Source organism: Candoia aspera, chromosome 3 (genome assembly GCF_035149785.1).
Source record: "Candoia aspera isolate rCanAsp1 chromosome 3, rCanAsp1.hap2, whole genome shotgun sequence".
NCBI classification, from domain to species: Eukaryota; Metazoa; Chordata; class Lepidosauria; order Squamata; family Boidae; genus Candoia; species Candoia aspera.
The window spans coordinates 80313861-80331232 of NC_086155.1; the positions used below are offsets into that span (position 1 = coordinate 80313861).

Here is a 17372-nt window from a genome sequence, read left to right on the forward strand (position 1 = left end):
ATCTCTGAACTGCAGCACACTTACTAAAGAATGAGGATGAATTGCTTTGTTAAATGTTCCACTTGCTTATTATTTATGCAACACCATCACCTATCACTATACCAGAGTGCCATAAAAATTACAATTATGTAGCAAAGTGCGGCATCAGCCCTTACATCCAACAATGCAACAAAAAAGACCTATATAGGTTATTTGTACATGGGTAATATTTCCAGTAAAATAAAATTGAAAGGCATAGTTGAAATGCCCAGAGATTTATTTATTTATTTGTATTCTTATACCTATTTATGGAAGCCTCTTATCAACAAGCACAAGCCCATGGCTTCCTGAAATGAAATGATTCCTTATATGTTAATAGTGACACATCTCTTCACTCAAGTCCTGTTCACAAATCGGCCAAGCCCTACGGTGCTGGGAGATTTTTCTGAAGTTTGACAGAAGAAACTCACTCACAGACTATGTTTGTTCAGTCCCTCCCTGTATGACCAAAGTCTATTCATAGTCAAAGTATGAGTATGACAGTGAAAGCTATGCTGGTTTAGGTGATATCTGTGTCAGTGGAATCTTTTTTTGTTCCTCAGTGGAACTCACGGGGCTTGATTAGAAACTAAATTCTAGAGTATGAGGTTAGTAAAAAAAAATCTTCTCTAAAGATATATGTCCCTCCATATTAAGAAGCACTATGACTTGGGAAATTCTGGAGAGCAACAACAGTTGAAGACTGTGGCCTCAGTGCTCTACTTTTGGTCTTTGTAGGAAAGAGGGTAATGGGTTTGTTTATTTGCTTAGCTTATATACTGCTCCATTACCAGAAACTCTGATAGAAAACTATTTATTGTGGAATTACCGACAATCTTAGTCATTCACATTTTAGGTGGATCCACATACATTGTTGTCATCTAGCTATGGCTCTTGTATATTATCCTGGTTCTGCTTTGAAATTTCTTCAACTTTTTGAGTAGTATAATACAGTGTTTGAGACATAGTTTTGACATGGGTGGTGGCCAACTTGACAGCTGAACCTTTAGCATACTGCCATTATATATTCATTTAATTACACTTTGTAATGCAAACATGATAATACTACTCAATTTTTTTAAAAAAAGTTTTATGGGCTCTTTTATGTTAGAACACGCACTATTTTACACATTCTATAAATAATTACTACTATTATTTTTATATTTATATTGTAAACAATAACTGGTAGACTCTGTAAACCTTTCCATGAATAAGGAAAGTAAAATCTTTAAATAAAATAGAAATTAGGCAGAATTATATAATTATTTTCTAGCTTTTGGTTTTAAAGTATGGAAATGGTTTAAAATATGTAAATCATTCATATCTGCTATTATAAATTTATTCAGCACAAGAAAATGTTAATATTACTTTTGGTGTGTACGTGAAGAAACAGTCACCTAAGTTACATGGTGATATTTTGTGCTTTGAAAGGATGATTGAAGTTTACCTAATATGCTCTGTCTTTGGTCCTTTTTCATTTTATCTCTCCTATTGTTTGTCCTGGCCTTGCAGTCCTGTCATGTGTAAAATTAGATTCTCTGCTTGTTGGAGAAAGAACAGCACCTTATTCTTTTATTCTCAAAAGACCTCAATTGATTTTGGATTATGTAGGAAAATTATTAACATAAGTGTTATATACTACAGGAAATGAAGAAAAGGTATTTAAATATATTACAATGAAGGAATCCTTGAGGAAAAATACTCTCAAAAGAGAATTGAAACTAGCAAAATAAATGTTTGCCAGACTAAAGACTAAAAGGGACTGTAGTAACTGAGTATCTCCTTTAGTTCAAAATAGTTAATTTCTACAGAAAGTGCCCTGGATCAATTCAAAATGTCATGAGCATATTCATAGTCCATTACTTGCCTTTTCTATCAGGGTGTATAGCATTTAGATTCACTATATTCAGTGATGTTATGGACATTAAACTGGGACAATAAGCATTGAGATGTGTTCATATTTCTTCTAATATTTATTTCTTATTTCTTTAAACATTTGTATACCACTTCCCATTAAAATATGTATATCTCACAGTAAAGATGTTAGTCTTAAAGCTGTGCAAATACAGGTTTCCATCCAAAAAGCATAGCTAGAACTCTGTGTGCATAAGTGGACATGTCCAGCCAAGTTTTCCAAAAGCTTAAGGACTGGGATAGGCACGTAGTACATTGGATTGTGGTAAGAGAAGACAATCAATAAGAACCGTTGGAACAGAAAGGCCTTTGACTCAGGCAAGAGTGGCTACAGTACAGGTCGAAACTAGTTATCCTCAATCATGTTGAATATAGTATGTGGGAAAAAGGGATGGAAGAATTCAGTTAGATTGTAGAACAGCGTTCTCCAAAGTGGTCTATATTGACCCCCAAGGGTCAATGGGACTATCCATTATTGTTGTGGTTATTATTATTATTCATAGTACTATTAGTTAAAGTAGTAGTTATTATGTTATTTTTATATAATAAATGTTTGGGGGTCAATGAACAATCTGAAACTTCATAAAGGGGTCAATGAGCTGAAGAGTTTGGGGCCCCCTGTTATAGAAGATGGCTTGCAGAAAAGGGAGTAAGTCCTTATGACAATGCAATTGTCACAGAAATATCTGTTACTCATAGTAACGTACAATGTCCCTCTCCATCTCCTTCATGGCAGCTTGCTATTTTAACACTACAGAATTTTAAGATAAATTGTACTGAGATTATTATTACAATTTAATAAACATAATATATATTCATACCGTGTCTAGTTTACATTTCCTTACTCTCCATTCTCATCTCAACCAATACTTGTGAAAAGTCACAAATGCTTATTTTTAGGTTTCCCTGACTGAATGTCTGATGGAGGTATTAAACCTCCAATCTCCAATGAGCTCTGGCACTGGAATATCTACAGTCTAAAACATTCAGACTCCCAATTTAGAATAATCTGAAAACTGGACATTTGTATATCTGTCATAGAAAGTACAGGATGGAAAGTTCATTCCAAAATGGTTGATACTTCCTGACAATTGAGAAGCTGAAATGTTGGAACTCAAAAGGTTTGACAAGGAGAACTTTATAACATTAGCTTAGAAAAGGGGTCTAGAGAATACGCCACATTGCTAATGTGATTCTTAGAGTCCAAGAGAGCTGAAATTGTATCTCTCTCTCCCTCTCTCTCACACACACTCACACTCACAACACATATGATTAGAACCCCAGAAAAAAATGCATGACTCAAACTGCTAACAGAGGCCATTGTGCCAGTAGAAACCAAACCAAACCAAACAGAGTAGAAAGTTGTGGTTTGAGGCTGTGTTGCTTCTTTAAACATCAATTTTAGGAGTGTTCAATTCCATCATAGCCTGGAAATTTTACTTATTTTTGTACCATATGGACTTTGAGCTTTTCCTTTTTTTTTTAGCCTAACCCAACCCAACCCAACCTTTACCATGGCAATAGCATTGACATAATGACATATTGTCATCTTTCCACTGTTTCATATATTTTGCAGAGAACAGGTGCTTTGCAGCAAAGAACAGTAGGATAAGGCTACATAAATCATGGATTCAGGATGAGAGAAGGCCAGATTCAAGGAGGTAGAGAGAACATTGGGTTGCTAGGGCATTTTGATGGTGATATGGATAACTAATGATGAACCTATCTGAATCTATGCTACTAAATATACCTCACACACTTCCAGAGCTGTTGAAATACAAGTACTCCCCCCTGCCCCAAGTCCTAAAATTTATCACTCACAGAGTCCAAGATGCATTTATGTCTCATGAAGTCTGAAGGGAGAGAATTATACTCTTCCTCAAACTAGAGGACTCAAGGTATATCTCAAATGGCTGAGGGACTTCCAGGTCACTTTGTAATCTGAAAATAAATATATATACAGCCCAACACAAATTGATTAGTCAAAATAGTCTCTATTAATGTAAGGTCTTCCCAGTTGTGTTGTAGATATAAACCTGAGAATTAACAGCATACCTGGTGGGCACCAGGTTTGAAAATCTGACAAGAGGAATTTGTACATTCAGCAGTCAAAACCTGAAAATGAAGTTTACTTCAGAACCAAAGTCAGTATTGCAAAGAGCAAGTCAAGGTACGCGTGAAAGAGATTCCTGGTGTAGAGTAGCTTGGTTGTATGTTGCTTTTTTATGTATAGCAATTTGACTACAGTTTGAGGAAAGGAAACAGTTGTAATGAATTGACCGCTAGCTTCCATTAGTAATATACTGTATGTCAATAAGAAATATGGTGGCGCTTTCTAGAAAAATACTCATAACAAATGTAATTGCTCAGAGATCCTGTCATTATATTAAAAGGTTAAATTTTTACTAAATATTTAATAATTTTAAAAATTATTTTTAAATGGATTAAGTTTAAATTATTAAATGATCTCACAGGTTCCCCTGAGATCTGGATGCCCCCCCCCTCTGCTGTTGTTTAGAAGAACCATGAAGACCTGGCCCTTCACCCAGGTCTTCAGAGAGGGAGAGGGAGACCCCTAGCTTCATCACACTTACCATTTTTTATCTTTATTTTTTATCTTTTGATTTTATTGTAATTTCTTTGATTGTTCTGAGTCACCCAGAGTTGCTGAGAGTCAGGTGGCATACAAGTCTGATTTATTATTACTATTACTATTACTATTACTATTATTATTATTATTATCCTCCTCCTCCTCCTCCTCCTCCTCCTCTAGTTCCATTCTTATGATTCAAGAACAGCAGAGAGTTCCAGAAGTGAGTTTTGCAAAGGATAGAAGTTTAATGTAGGGATGACCTAAAAAGAGCAACCAAAAAGAACCTCTAAAACATTTTTAATGAGTCCTGTTTATACAGTTGTTGCACAGAGAATATAGATTTATATATTTGCTCCAAAAGAATACTGTATTAACTTTATGCAGATCAAAGAAGTGAAAACCTGAAACCACTTTAACATTAAACATTTAGGTCATACTTCAGTTCCACTGTCCTTCCTATGCATTTCCATGTTTAACCATCCTTCTTCCCAGCTTTTCACCTCCCCAGTGAGTCATGGAACCAAGGCATTTTTTTTACTAAAGGAATGATTTAAGGCTGCTGGAACCAGTGGTCTGGCAAAAGCAGTAGGAGAGGCCTATTCTAAGGTAAGCAGAAAGTTATGTGCAGAAAAATTGAAAAGGGGGGAGGTGAGAAATGAACAAGGAGAAAATAGAATATTAGGGCATTGAGAATATTGTTTTGTTTTGTTTCATTTTAAATAAACATTTTCTACCAGCATGTTTGTCCATCATATGCCATCCATATTCTTTCTGGATATACTTTCAGGGTGTTCATGCAGAATAAAACATAGGGTCTGAAAGAGACTCCATGGAATTAGTAAAAACAAAGAGAAGGAACTCAGGTGATGTAACAGGGTAGAAGACTAAATGCAGTTCTGAGAAAGGGACATTAAATTGAACTAGTATAAAAGCCCTACACTGCTTCAGCAGAGGTACTGGCGGAGACAGAGCTGTTATTATCTACCTCTGATTACAAATGATTGATAACTGAACTCTTATCTTTTGTAAATCTGAGTCCCAGGTATGAGACTGGTTATTCTTCTGATATTTTCAGTACCCAATACAGTAACAAATCCTGGGGATAAATTGTAAAGCTGGAATTTTCCCTTTAATGTTCTTTTCCATATACTGTAGATTTAAATTTGTCTTCCAGAATTAAAGGAGCTAAGCCAGCCAACTTGAAAAAAAAAAGTGAAATGGAGGAGGAGGAGGACTTCAAAATCCATACTTCTATCAAAACTAATCCTATCTCTAAGTGCAGCACAGTGCTACACTTGACATATATCTGGAAACTGTAAAACAGAAAACAGGAATCTAGACTGCCTCAAGTCTACCCATGCTCTCCATAGGAGTGTGTTTAGACTCCATACAGCAGCTGGGGAAGCATCTTTTCCCCACAGTCCTTTAAGCACAGATATAGCAACCCCAGCTGGTTTAACATTTTTTGTAATGACAGGCACCACATGCTCAGATGTGGACATGCCTCAAACATTTAGACAATTTCGAAGAGCCAGATCATGAGATTTCCCAGGTTAGAAGGCTGGTCCATGAGTAAATCTGAAAGTGGTAACATGGGCAACCAAAGCCACAAGGAAGTCTGGTCACCAATGGGGCCAGTATTGAAAGAGGAATTCCTTATTTTACAAAGACACAACAGGAACATGGAATACAAGAAATATGAACCAAGGAAAACTTGTCAAAGTAGAAATGAAACTCAGTAAATTAGATGTTTTAAGAATAAGTGAATTTAAAGGGACCAGAATAGACCACTTTAATTCAGTTTATGTGACATACTATTCAGGAAATGAGATCATATGAAAGAAAAGAGTGGCATTGATACTGAAAATGGATAGAGCTAAGTATGTGCTTGGCTATAATCTAATAAGTGATAGGATTCTATTAGAATTAGTGGTTATCTAGTAAATATCAAGAATCCAGGTTATACAACTTTCTGCCTCTGCTACAAACTCAGTGATGTAAGACAATGAAAAATTGTATGGCAAATTGCAACAGCCAATAAATATGACATCTACAAAGGACATAGTCACACTAATAGATTACTGGAATGCAAACCTTGGAGAAATAGAGGAACCTGGAATTGCAGAACAGATTTAGATTGGGTAAATGCAATAATGCTGGGGGTTGCTAGGTAGAATTTTGTGAAGAAAATTGATTGTTAATTCTTAACATCTGCTTCAAGCAATATAAATGCAGACTGTACACTTGAACAACATCAAGTGGACAACATCCAATCAAATTGACTACACAATAGGAGAAAGAATATAGAGATGTGAAATCCAGTTAGTCAGGACACTTCTGTGTAGAGGTTGTGGAACAATCTATGAATTATTGATATGAAATATAAGTGTTAAATTTAGAAAATTAAAGAGAATAGGAAAATAACCCTAAAACCAAGATTATGGCAACCAGCTTGATTGAGAACTGGCAAATAGAGGGAGAAAACATAGAGACAGTGAAAGACTTTGTATTTCTAGGTGCAAAGATTACTGCAGATGCTGACTGCAGTCAGGAAATCAGAGCAATCCGAGTTTAATCCTTGGGAGAAGAGCAATGACAAATCTCGATAAAATAGTTAAGAGCAGAGACATCACACTGACAACAAAGGTCCGCATAGTTAAAGCAATGGTGTTCCCTGTAGTAACATATGGCTGCAAGAGCTGGACTATAAGGAAGGCTGAGAGAAGGAAGATCGATGCTTTGGAACTGTGGTGTTGGAGGAAAATTCTGAGAGTGCCTTGGACTGCAAGAAGATCAAACCAGTCCACACTCCAGGAAATAAAGCCAGACTGCTCACTTGAGGGAGTGATATTAAAGGCAAAACTGAAGTACTTTGGCCACATAATGAGAAGACAGGACACCCTGGAGGAGATGCTGATGCTAGGGAGAGTGGAAGGCAAAAGGAAGAGGGGCCGACCAAGGGCAAGATGGATGGATGATATTCTAGAGGTGACAGACTCATCCCTGGGGGAGCGGGGTTGGTGATGACCGACAGGAAGCTCTGGCGTGGGCTGGTCCATGAAGTCACGAAGAGTCAGAAGCGACTGAACGAATAAACAACAAACAGGAAAATAAGGTTGTTTTAAGAAGATTATGAAGGATTATGAAATGATATATTTCTAGAAAGAGAATGTATTCACAAACTGACTCCACTAGGGAGACATGAGACACATGGGCATCTGGAGGGAAGGGCAAGGGAATCAAATGACATGTGCATGACAGTGCCATTACTTAAAAGCCACAATTTACAAAACTGCATCAGATATCAGAACACAAGTATGTAATGCAAGCATTTGTGTAACGATGTCATTGCTTACATGTCATCTTTTTGGTATCATTGCAGTTTGCTGTGGACAACATTATTTAAGAAGACATAAATGAGATATCAACTGTAAAAGCATAAAAAAATGACATAGCGTTTGAACTGTTTCAAACTGCAGAAGAAGCAGTTAAAGTGCTAACAGCATGATGTCAACAAATAAGGAATGAAACTATGTAACCTAGAGTTTGGAAAAGATAGTTGTACACCTGCATAGAAGGAACAAGATGAAAGAGAATGTGCAGATTACCAAATTGATTGATTATATACCATCAAGTCTGCATTGACTCTTAGCAAACACATAGATAGATTTTCTCCATAATGATCTGTCCCTAAACTGGTCTTTTAGGTCTTCCAATGGTGCACTCATGGCTACTGTAACTGAGTCCATCCCTCTTGCTGCTGGTTGTCCTCTTCTCTTTCCTTCCACCTTTCCCAGCATTAGAGCCTTCTCCAGAGAGCTAGGTCTTTGCATAATGTGTCCAAAGTAGGATACAGTAATTTCAGCCTGGTCATTTGTGCCTTGAGTGAGAAAGTTGGATTGATTTGTTCAATGATCCATTTGTTAGTTTTCTTGGCTGTCCACAATATTCTCAGGAGTCTTCTCCAACACCAAAGTTCAAAGGTGTCAATACACTATATGATTTCACTCTATTAATTAAAAGTAAAGAAGACTAAGAAGAACTCATCAAGAAAGTAAGACTAGAATATGAAGAATCTGAAAATCTTAAACATTAAAAAAGACAAAAGTAATGTAAACCAGCATGTTTGACATTGAGAATTGTTGGTAAAGAAGTGCAGGTGGTATTTAGATTTATTTCATTGGGCTCAAGCATAGTGTTGAACAGGGTAGAAGGCAATGTCAGGCTTAGACAAAACCATAAATGTTAAGGAAATGTCTATGACAACGAATATTAGAATAGTTAAAGCAATGGTTTCCCCAACTGTAATGTATAGATATGAAAACTGACCATTGAGAATGAGTGGGAGAAAGAACACTTCTGAATTATGGATTTGGAGATAAGATTATATGGGTTACAAAAAGAACCAATCAATCAATCCTGAAAAAAAATAAAGACTGACTGCTCCCTTGAAGCAAAGTTTAGGTAACAAAAAGTTATATACTTTGGACATATGATGTGAATGGATGACTAGGAAAAAAATACGGTTATGCTTGGCAAGATTGAGGGAAGGAGAAGAAAAAAGACAACAAATTAGATTGATGGATAGGATTGTGGAAAAGTTACAGCTTGTCACTGAAAAAAAGAGGGCCCATACAGTCACTAGGAGCTGGGCTAATTAGATGGGATCTAACTCTCCCACTTGGTTGATGCTTGAAGAATACCCCCAAGTACCTAAAGTAGCTTATTTGTTTGATTAGATTACAATATAATTGCCACCATTTTCTTTGTGGAAAAGAATTACTTTGCTTCTGGTAATTTACACTAGATATCAACCTTGCAACAACTATGGCATTTTCATTCCCCCTGATGTCACAGAGAGAATGCCTGCATTGTCTGCATTCAGTATAGAGCTTGTATCATTCAGGATGCGAGGATGGTGAACTGGATCATTAAGACAGATATTTAATGAGTTAATGTAAAAATGTCAGGGTGTTAAAATGCATCCTTACTTCATGTAGGAATGGCTTCTGACAGATGTTCCTGAGGTTTGGAGCTGACTCTTAAGTATTTTCATAGAGCTAGAGAGTCAAGTTTTCCCATTGTTTCAAGAATAATTTAGGTGCACTTCTCAGATTATTTAGTGCTTGACTGATGATTCTGCAGAGATGTTCCCAGTCAAACTCCTCTGATTACTTGGTCAACTAGGGCAGAGATGACTAGAGTCAAATGCAACTTTCTTCAGAACTGAAGCTGTTGAACTAGCACAGAGCAGGCCAGGTTTGTTTGTTTGTTTATTAGCAAATGTAAATGGCTGCCTATCTACCAATGGAATTTTGGGTGGTGAACAAAAGAAGCAAAATACAAAAATACATTTAAAAAGCCATGTCAAGGCACTATAACGAACACCTCATCTGTATATATCCCACACACCCTTGCTGGGTTCCATTAGTAGACTGGCCCCAGTACCTGAGGGAAAAGCTAGGTCCACACAGCCTTTCAGAAGGCCAACAAGGTCAGGGCCATCTGAATCTCCAGGAAGAGGGTGTTCCATAAGGCAGGTACCATGACAGAGAAGGCACACTTCCTGGGCCCCACCAAATGGCACTGCTTCACAGAGGGGACCTGGAGCCAGGTCAGGCCCACCTAGAGCCATGGAAGCTTGCTGGGTGACTTTTCCCAGTCATTTTCTTTCAGGCCAACACAGCACCCAGGATTGTTGCTGAGTGAGGAAAATGGAGGAAAAATTATACTGCTCCTACCTCCCTGGCTGCAGAGGCACCCAACCCCTTTTCCCAAAGAGAAAAGAAGAAGAAGAAAATCCGATTCTAACGTTCAACAAAACTGCTCTCTCCTTGTGTAAACTGCCTTGAGCTCCAGAAGGAAAGATGGGATATAAGTCTAACAAACAAACAAATAAACCGATCAGTGCTGCCAAATACCCATAAAATTTCTTCCACAAAACGTCACCCATTTCCCACTCTTTGGCTTGGTTTAACTCATGAACCTTGAAACAATCTAGATAGGACTCATTAGGCAGGAAATGGCTGCCTCTTCCACCAGGAGAGGAAGCAAAATCCCTTCCAGTTCCTAACACTCCAGGGAAATATTAAACATCTTCCTAGAGATTCTCAAGTGACATGCATCTTTGGTATGCAATCCAAGATCCTTATGAGTTCTTCTGGCTGAACTCCATTCATCTACGCCATCATCTTAGTAGATTGCCGATGACGAGGTCCTCTAAGCTTTCACCAAATATGGCTGGAGCTTGGAAACCTCGAGTTTGTTCAGCCGAAGCCGGAAATCTCTTTGACCACAGCGTCGCCCTCCACTCTGCATCCCATTCCCCATCTTCTCCTCCTTGGATCTCGGAGCCAGACCAGAGAGGAGGGCGGGGGAAGCAGATTCGCTCTTCCCCCTCTCCCCCATCGGCAGGGGGCAGCCGCAACAACGCGGGCAGCTGAAGAGGCGGCTCCGCCTCGACCATTTCTCAGCGAGCTCCTGCTCTAGGAAGCCTCTTCGCGGCTAATGTCTGGGGGAGCTAAACAGCTTTTTCCCTTGCGGGGGGAGGGTATTCGTTCTGGACAAGGGGGAGGGCGAAGGAATTGTGGAACAACAAGAGCAGTTATTTTATCCTGAGCCCCGCTCCTTTTCTGGCAGCCTCGCGGACCAGATGGTTTCCTCATGTTGCCTTCAGCAGGGCAGAAATAGATGGAGAATGGGGAATTTCCTCCCGAAGACGGACCCTTATCCATCAGCCTCATGTCTGATCTTTGGCAGAGGGAAGGAGACGTGTGCGGGGTGGGGGGGGGGGGGACGGGAGACAGAGGGATGACTAGAACCAACTTGAAAATATGCTTATGTCTGAGATCAAACCTAGTCTGTTTGTGGAAACGCCACTAGATTCGCGTCAGACTGGTGCTTCGAGCCTCCACCTCTGGAAGACACTGGCTCTATTATACTGCTCCTACCTCCCTGGCTGCAGAGGCACCCAACCCCTTTTCCCAAAGAGAAAAGAAGAAGAAGAAAATCCGATTCTAACGTTCAACAAAACTGCTCTCCTTCCTTCCTTCCCTCCCTCCCTCCCTTTCTTTGCCACACTATCTAAAAGACACATACAGTCCTGTACATCTCTCCACCCCTTGAATTAGGACTCAGGAGCAACACTTACCCCAACACACATTCACAGTCCCTGTGGCATGTCTCCTTCTGTGCGCTACACCTCCTTGAGCTCTGGGAAGGAGCAGGCGACTTGGGCTTTCCTCCTCCAGAGCAGCAGTAGGGCTGGCGAGGGGTGAGCTCCCCTCCCCTCAATGGCCACCCCCCTGTGACTGAGGAGCACATGTAAGACACTGACTAGGCAGCCAGGTCAATCCCACTGCTTCCCCTTCACATCGCCTTCCTCTTCCCCCTCCTGTTAATCACTTGATTTTTACAAGTGGGGGACTTTCTGCATGTTGCTCTTGTCTGTTTTAATTGTCAAAATAAACATCTCATAAGACCTCTGTAGGTTCTTCATTTGAAGTATATTGATATAAAATTGTACATAGCTACCAACTCTATTGGGATTCCTATATTTCACATAAAAGAAGGAACAGGATTGCCCCCCACCCCAGATCAGCAAACCACAATTGTTATTTCCAATGCGGTTTCTCCTAAACCATAATAGGCAGACTGCTGAAGAAGGGGGGTGGGAGGTGGAAATACACCCCATCAGGAATACCAAAGAATTTCCTGCCCTGGGAACAAAAGTGAAGTCTATATTTAACAGCATCTGAAGCTGTCAGGAATGCTTTGTGGTTGGATAACAGAGTAGAAAAATGTGCAAAATGCAGGCTACTGCTCTACCAAATATGGAAATATTGTTACGTCTAGTGTCTGAATCACCATCTGGAAATACTTACAGCCATGAAGTCAAATGGTAATAACAAAAGCTAGGAACACCCCTAACCCAGCCTCAAACAAGATAAAAATTGTTAACAAAGAGCATTAATTATAGGTAAATATTAATATATTAAGTATTAAGAGGAGAAATATTCTGAAGACCTACTGTTGCTTTACATTACTGACAGGCCTAAAAAACTGTTAATGGCCTCAACAAAATGAAGGATTCTGAAGAATTTTAAATCTAGCAGCTTTGGAGTTTTGCATTTTGAATGTAATGCAATACAGACATGTGTTAAAACACCAAGATATCAAGTTTGTAAAGTAGGCATAGTTAAACAATGTATGTCATAATTTTAAAACCATTGCTTTTGATTACTAATGTCTAAATTGGAGCATGCTGTTTAGGTGTTGTTTATTTTAATTGCTTAGGGTTGGAGTAAAGGTCACTGTGAGTTCAACTGTTCCACTGGCACAACTTTTAAGCTTTCCATTTGCTTTTATTGAAGCATATTATCGCTCCTCCCCCGCCCCCCGCCATAACTTGAATCCTTCAAACATACCAAGAAACAAGAAAAGAGTATTTTTTAAACGTTTATTTCCAAAGTGTATTACAGTGAAACTGGAAAACTAATCGAAAACATTTTCACCTTTTCTGGGCATGAATGCAAATACATTCATATGGAAAGACACTCAGATCCATTAGAGCACCTCAGAATGTTTGCTTGGTAACCCACCAAAATGGGGAGGCACGATGAGAATAAATGTATAAACGCTCCTTGAGATGACCTGGAATAGCGGGAACAGGGCTTTAACGAGCAGAGTGACTGGATTGTAACTATATCCCCAAATGTAGGGGGGGAGAGAAACAATTATTTCCCACCTCTCTTCAAATGGCTACAAAAAACGGGCCGACCAGGGTAGTTTCTTCGCACAACCCCATTCATAAAGCTTAAACTACGCCACCTGGGTTTGGGATACACCCTTTCATTGCAGCCCTGGATGACACCCGAACGTCGAACAGATTTGCATGGCCGTTCTGCCCCGTACCCTCCCCTTCTCCCGTTTCCCCCCGCCTGCACTTCTCTCCTCAACGCTTCCATAGCATATAAGCTATTAAGCCAACACGCCACCGGGACAATCTGCTAAAGACCCTGGTTTCCCAGGCTGCAAGTGGTCGAAATGTAACGCGAAGGGGCGGCAAATCACATCGATGTATATGATTGTTTAATACGTTGAAGCTAAGGAGGAAAAAAGCAAGAAAGCAAGAAAGCCAGCCTTGCTGTAAACTCTCCCTCCCCCCCCTCCCTAAAAAGCATAAAGACCTTAGACAGGGCGGAGCTTGGATGGAAACCGCGCCAAGGAAACATTCCTCAGATGCTTTAGAATTCCTGATGCTTTAGAATTCTGGCTCGACGTCAGCGGAGCTGCAGCACGCGGCGGCAGCGGCACAGTATATAAGGCAGCTCCCACTCCGCGTCTGCTCAGACAGGCAAAGGGGTTCTGAGAAACGTCAGGCGGAAGAGCAGAAAGCCGAGAAAGGAGCCGGTGCCTTCTCTGGCTTTCTCAGAAAAAAGGAACTACAGCAGCCGCGAGGACTCAGCTGTCTTTGAAAAACGCAGCCCGAGCAGAACGAACCCAAGTCCTGCTATTTTGCTCGGTTTTATCCCTTTTTTTTAAACCTTCGGTTTGAGCTAAGAAAAAGGACCGTATATCCTGCGCCTGAAAACAAGCGAAGATGAACTCGCAGACAACCAGCTGTTTGATCTTGGCTTTTGCTGTCCTTCAGTTAGTAAACAGGGTAGGCGTGGATTTTAATTTTAAATTGGTATGGGGTTTTTTCCCCCTTATTTCCCCTGTCTTTTAAATAAGGTTGCATGTGGCATAGAGTTTGGTGGCATATGTTAAGCAAGAAAACTTAAAATACAGCCTGTGTGAATGTGTGTTAGAAAGAATTCAGATTTAAGAAACAACTCCGAAGTAAGCCTATTCAGTAAATTAAGACTTACTTCCAGATAAAGAATGTGTTGAATGGCTATGACTGAGCAAACTTGCTGAATGTTTTGCTTAACCTAGGGCAGGAAAGCTGGTGGTTTTGCTATCCTGTTTACAGTAGCAGTTATATCTCATAGACATATTCATTTGTTTCTCCTCCTCAGGGGTTTTCTTCTTCCTGCCCAGCCACTTGTGAATGTCCTCTGGAGGTTCCCAGATGTGCTCCAGGAGTTGGTCTGGTTCTGGATGGTTGCGGATGCTGTAAAGTCTGTGCTAAACAGCTCAATGAGGACTGTAGCAAGACACAGCCTTGCGATCACACCAAGGGGCTGGAATGCAACTTTGGCGCCAGTTCCACAGCTCCGAAGGGGATCTGCAGAGGTAAGAAGCTTGTAGCTTGGCTCTTTTAATGTCTCGTTCATGTATATACATACTAATCCATTCTCATAGTGGTGAAGTTTAGCAATTTTCAGTCCATGTATGGTTACACTTTGTTGTTGGTAGATTGGCAGAAGGGCATATTACTTCAGCAGTCTGGAATGCAATTCACTATGTCTGGACTGCAGTAACAGCACATAAGGAAAAGTGATTCCTGACTAACTTATTGTTCTAGCCTAGAGCTCTGGGGGATTGTAGGGCACTTTACCATAAACTGGATTTAACTGAGCAAGGGGGAAACCACTCCGCTAGAGCAGACTTGAGCCTGACTTAGTTTTCTCCCTCTTTTTTAACTTTTGCAGCACGGTCAGAAGGAAGACCCTGTGAATACAACTCCAAAATTTATCAGAATGGAGAAAGTTTTCAGCCCAACTGCAAACACCAGTGTACATGCATTGATGGAGCTGTTGGCTGTATCCCACTGTGCCCACAAGAACTCTCCCTTCCAAATTTGGGCTGTCCTAACCCAAGACTAGTGAAAGTCCCTGGCCAGTGCTGTGAGGAATGGGTCTGTGATGATTCCAAAGATACCTTGGAAGAGCTGGAAGGATTCTTTGGCAAAGATGTGGATGCTTCCGAAGGAGAATTGACCAGAACCAATGAATTAATATCCATTGTAAAAGGAAAACTGAAAATGTTACCTGGTGAGTTACAATTATTGGTAATACTTTCCTGTGCTAGCAAGGTGGGGGTTATCTGTTGCTGTCTACAGGATTTTGCTATGCATGCTGATAAGATAAAGAGTTCATAAGTATGAAAAACTTACGTTCTTTTCTTCTATTTTTTTTAGTCTTTGAAACTGAGATTCGCAGCCACTCATTTGAGAATCCAAAATGCATTGTTCAAACAACTTCATGGTCTCAGTGTTCAAAGACCTGTGGAACTGGGGTCTCTACTCGAGTCACAAATGATAATCCTGACTGTAGACTAGTTAAAGAGACCAGGATATGTGAAGTGAGACCATGTGGGCAGCCTAGTTACGACTCCTTGAAGGTAAATGGGACTTCCTTATCTTCACAGAGTTCTTGTGTCATTTCTAGTTAGATTCTGTCTTTCAGTCAGCATTTTGACTAACCACCTAATCTCTTTCTTCCAGAAGGGAAAGAAATGCACAAAGACCAAAAAGTCCCAAACTCCAGTCAAGTTCACTTATGCAGGATGCTCTAGTGTGAAGAAGTACCGCCCCAAGTACTGTGGCTCATGTGTGGATGGCCGATGCTGCACTCCTCAACAGACCAGGACTGTCAAGGTCCGGTTCCACTGTGATGATGGAGAGACCTTCACTAAGAATGCCATGATGATCCAATCTTGCAGATGCAGCTATAATTGCCCCTATGGAAACGAGGCGTACCCTAATTACCAGCTATTCAATGACATCCACAAATTTAGGGACTAAGTTGTGATGTGTGCAGGCTTGAGGAGGCGGCTTGTAATTAATATATGGCTTGTTTTTGAAGTACCAGTGGAAAAAATGAACTCTTATCGAAGTGATGCCTTTACCCAGCAGAGGGCAACACAGACACAAGAATGCACTGTGTGACTGGATACTATTGCAACAGTTTCAGCATACTTAAAGCTTCATAGTACTGGAGCAGACTTATTGCTTCAATTTGGAGCACTCTTATGATTACTGATTTCTGTTTGTATCTATCCGTTTATACAAAGTTTTTTCTGTTTTGGCAGTGAAAACCTTCTGTTTTTACTGTTTAACATATTTTTGTTATTTCAAAATCATGTTGGAAGTTACTCTCTCTTTCCCAAGGTGGGCACTTTTGGAGTTCCCATCTATGGCAGCTATAAGTACCAGCTACATATTTCATATCTACAAACAGAAATTGGTTGTTTTTAAAGCTGAATATTTTATTTATCAAAATGTAGCTTTGTTTTTGGAGGAAAAAAAACTTAATACTGGAATAAGTTGTAAATAATTTAATTTTATATTCAATGAATTAAGAAAATTTATTTATAGAATTAATCATTTAATAAAGAAATATTTACCTAATTTCAGTTAATATTATTCAAACTGGGGTAGCAGGACCACATCTGTATCTACTGTGTAGCCCTTTTAACATATAAACATAAATTAGTCTTGCTTTCAAATAAACATGCTCATGATAAATTTAAAAGCTCTGCCATTTTACCAGGGTCCTGGAACTAATTATTCTTTCAGATCTGAAATGTTGAGTGAGAGTTAGGAAGTCTTCCTTCATAATAACAAACTCTTTATCTGTAATCTTTAAGCAGGCCACTGTTGTTGCCCAGATCAGTTCTTGAACCTGAATCAAATATGCCTTCTTAAGAAAATGATCAAGATCAACTACTGTTTTTCAGTAGAGACACTTAACCTAAAATGTGTTCTACTCATGATTCAGTGAAGTAGACAGCAGCAGCTAGGCAGGCCAGTGCTTCCAATGATTTCTACTCTTACTTCCTGCCAGTGAATGAGCTCTTTGTTTTCCTACTGTCTGCAGGAGGTGGTTTCACTAAATTCAAATTTAAATGAGGTTGAAGCAATCACTGGTCTTACTAAAAGTAAACATGTTATTAAAGA

The 17372-nt window shown here is 39.6% G+C and overlaps 1 protein-coding gene across 1 annotated transcript; it reads left to right on the forward strand.

Moving 5' to 3' along the window:
* Positions 1-13854: 13854 nt before the first annotated feature.
* Positions 13855-16823, forward strand: CCN1 (cellular communication network factor 1). Its single transcript, XM_063298212.1, has 5 exons — positions 13855-14189; positions 14548-14764; positions 15124-15465; positions 15612-15814; positions 15918-16823. Exons 1-5 carry the CDS (start codon positions 14127-14129, stop codon positions 16215-16217), a joined length of 1125 nt encoding a protein of 374 aa, XP_063154282.1. The 5' UTR covers positions 13855-14126; the 3' UTR covers positions 16218-16823.
* Positions 16824-17372: the final 549 nt, after the last annotated feature.

Coding starts and splice junctions, on each gene's coding strand:
- CCN1 (XM_063298212.1), top strand. CDS start 14,127: ATGAACTCGCAGACAACCAGCTGTTTGATCTTGGCTTTTGCTGTCCTT. Junction 14,190..14,547: donor TCCTTCAGTTAGTAAACAGG/GTAGGCGTGGAT, acceptor TCTCCTCCTCAG/GGGTTTTCTTCTTCCTGCCC. Junction 15,815..15,917: donor CTAGTTACGACTCCTTGAAG/GTAAATGGGACT, acceptor TCTTTCTTCCAG/AAGGGAAAGAAATGCACAAA.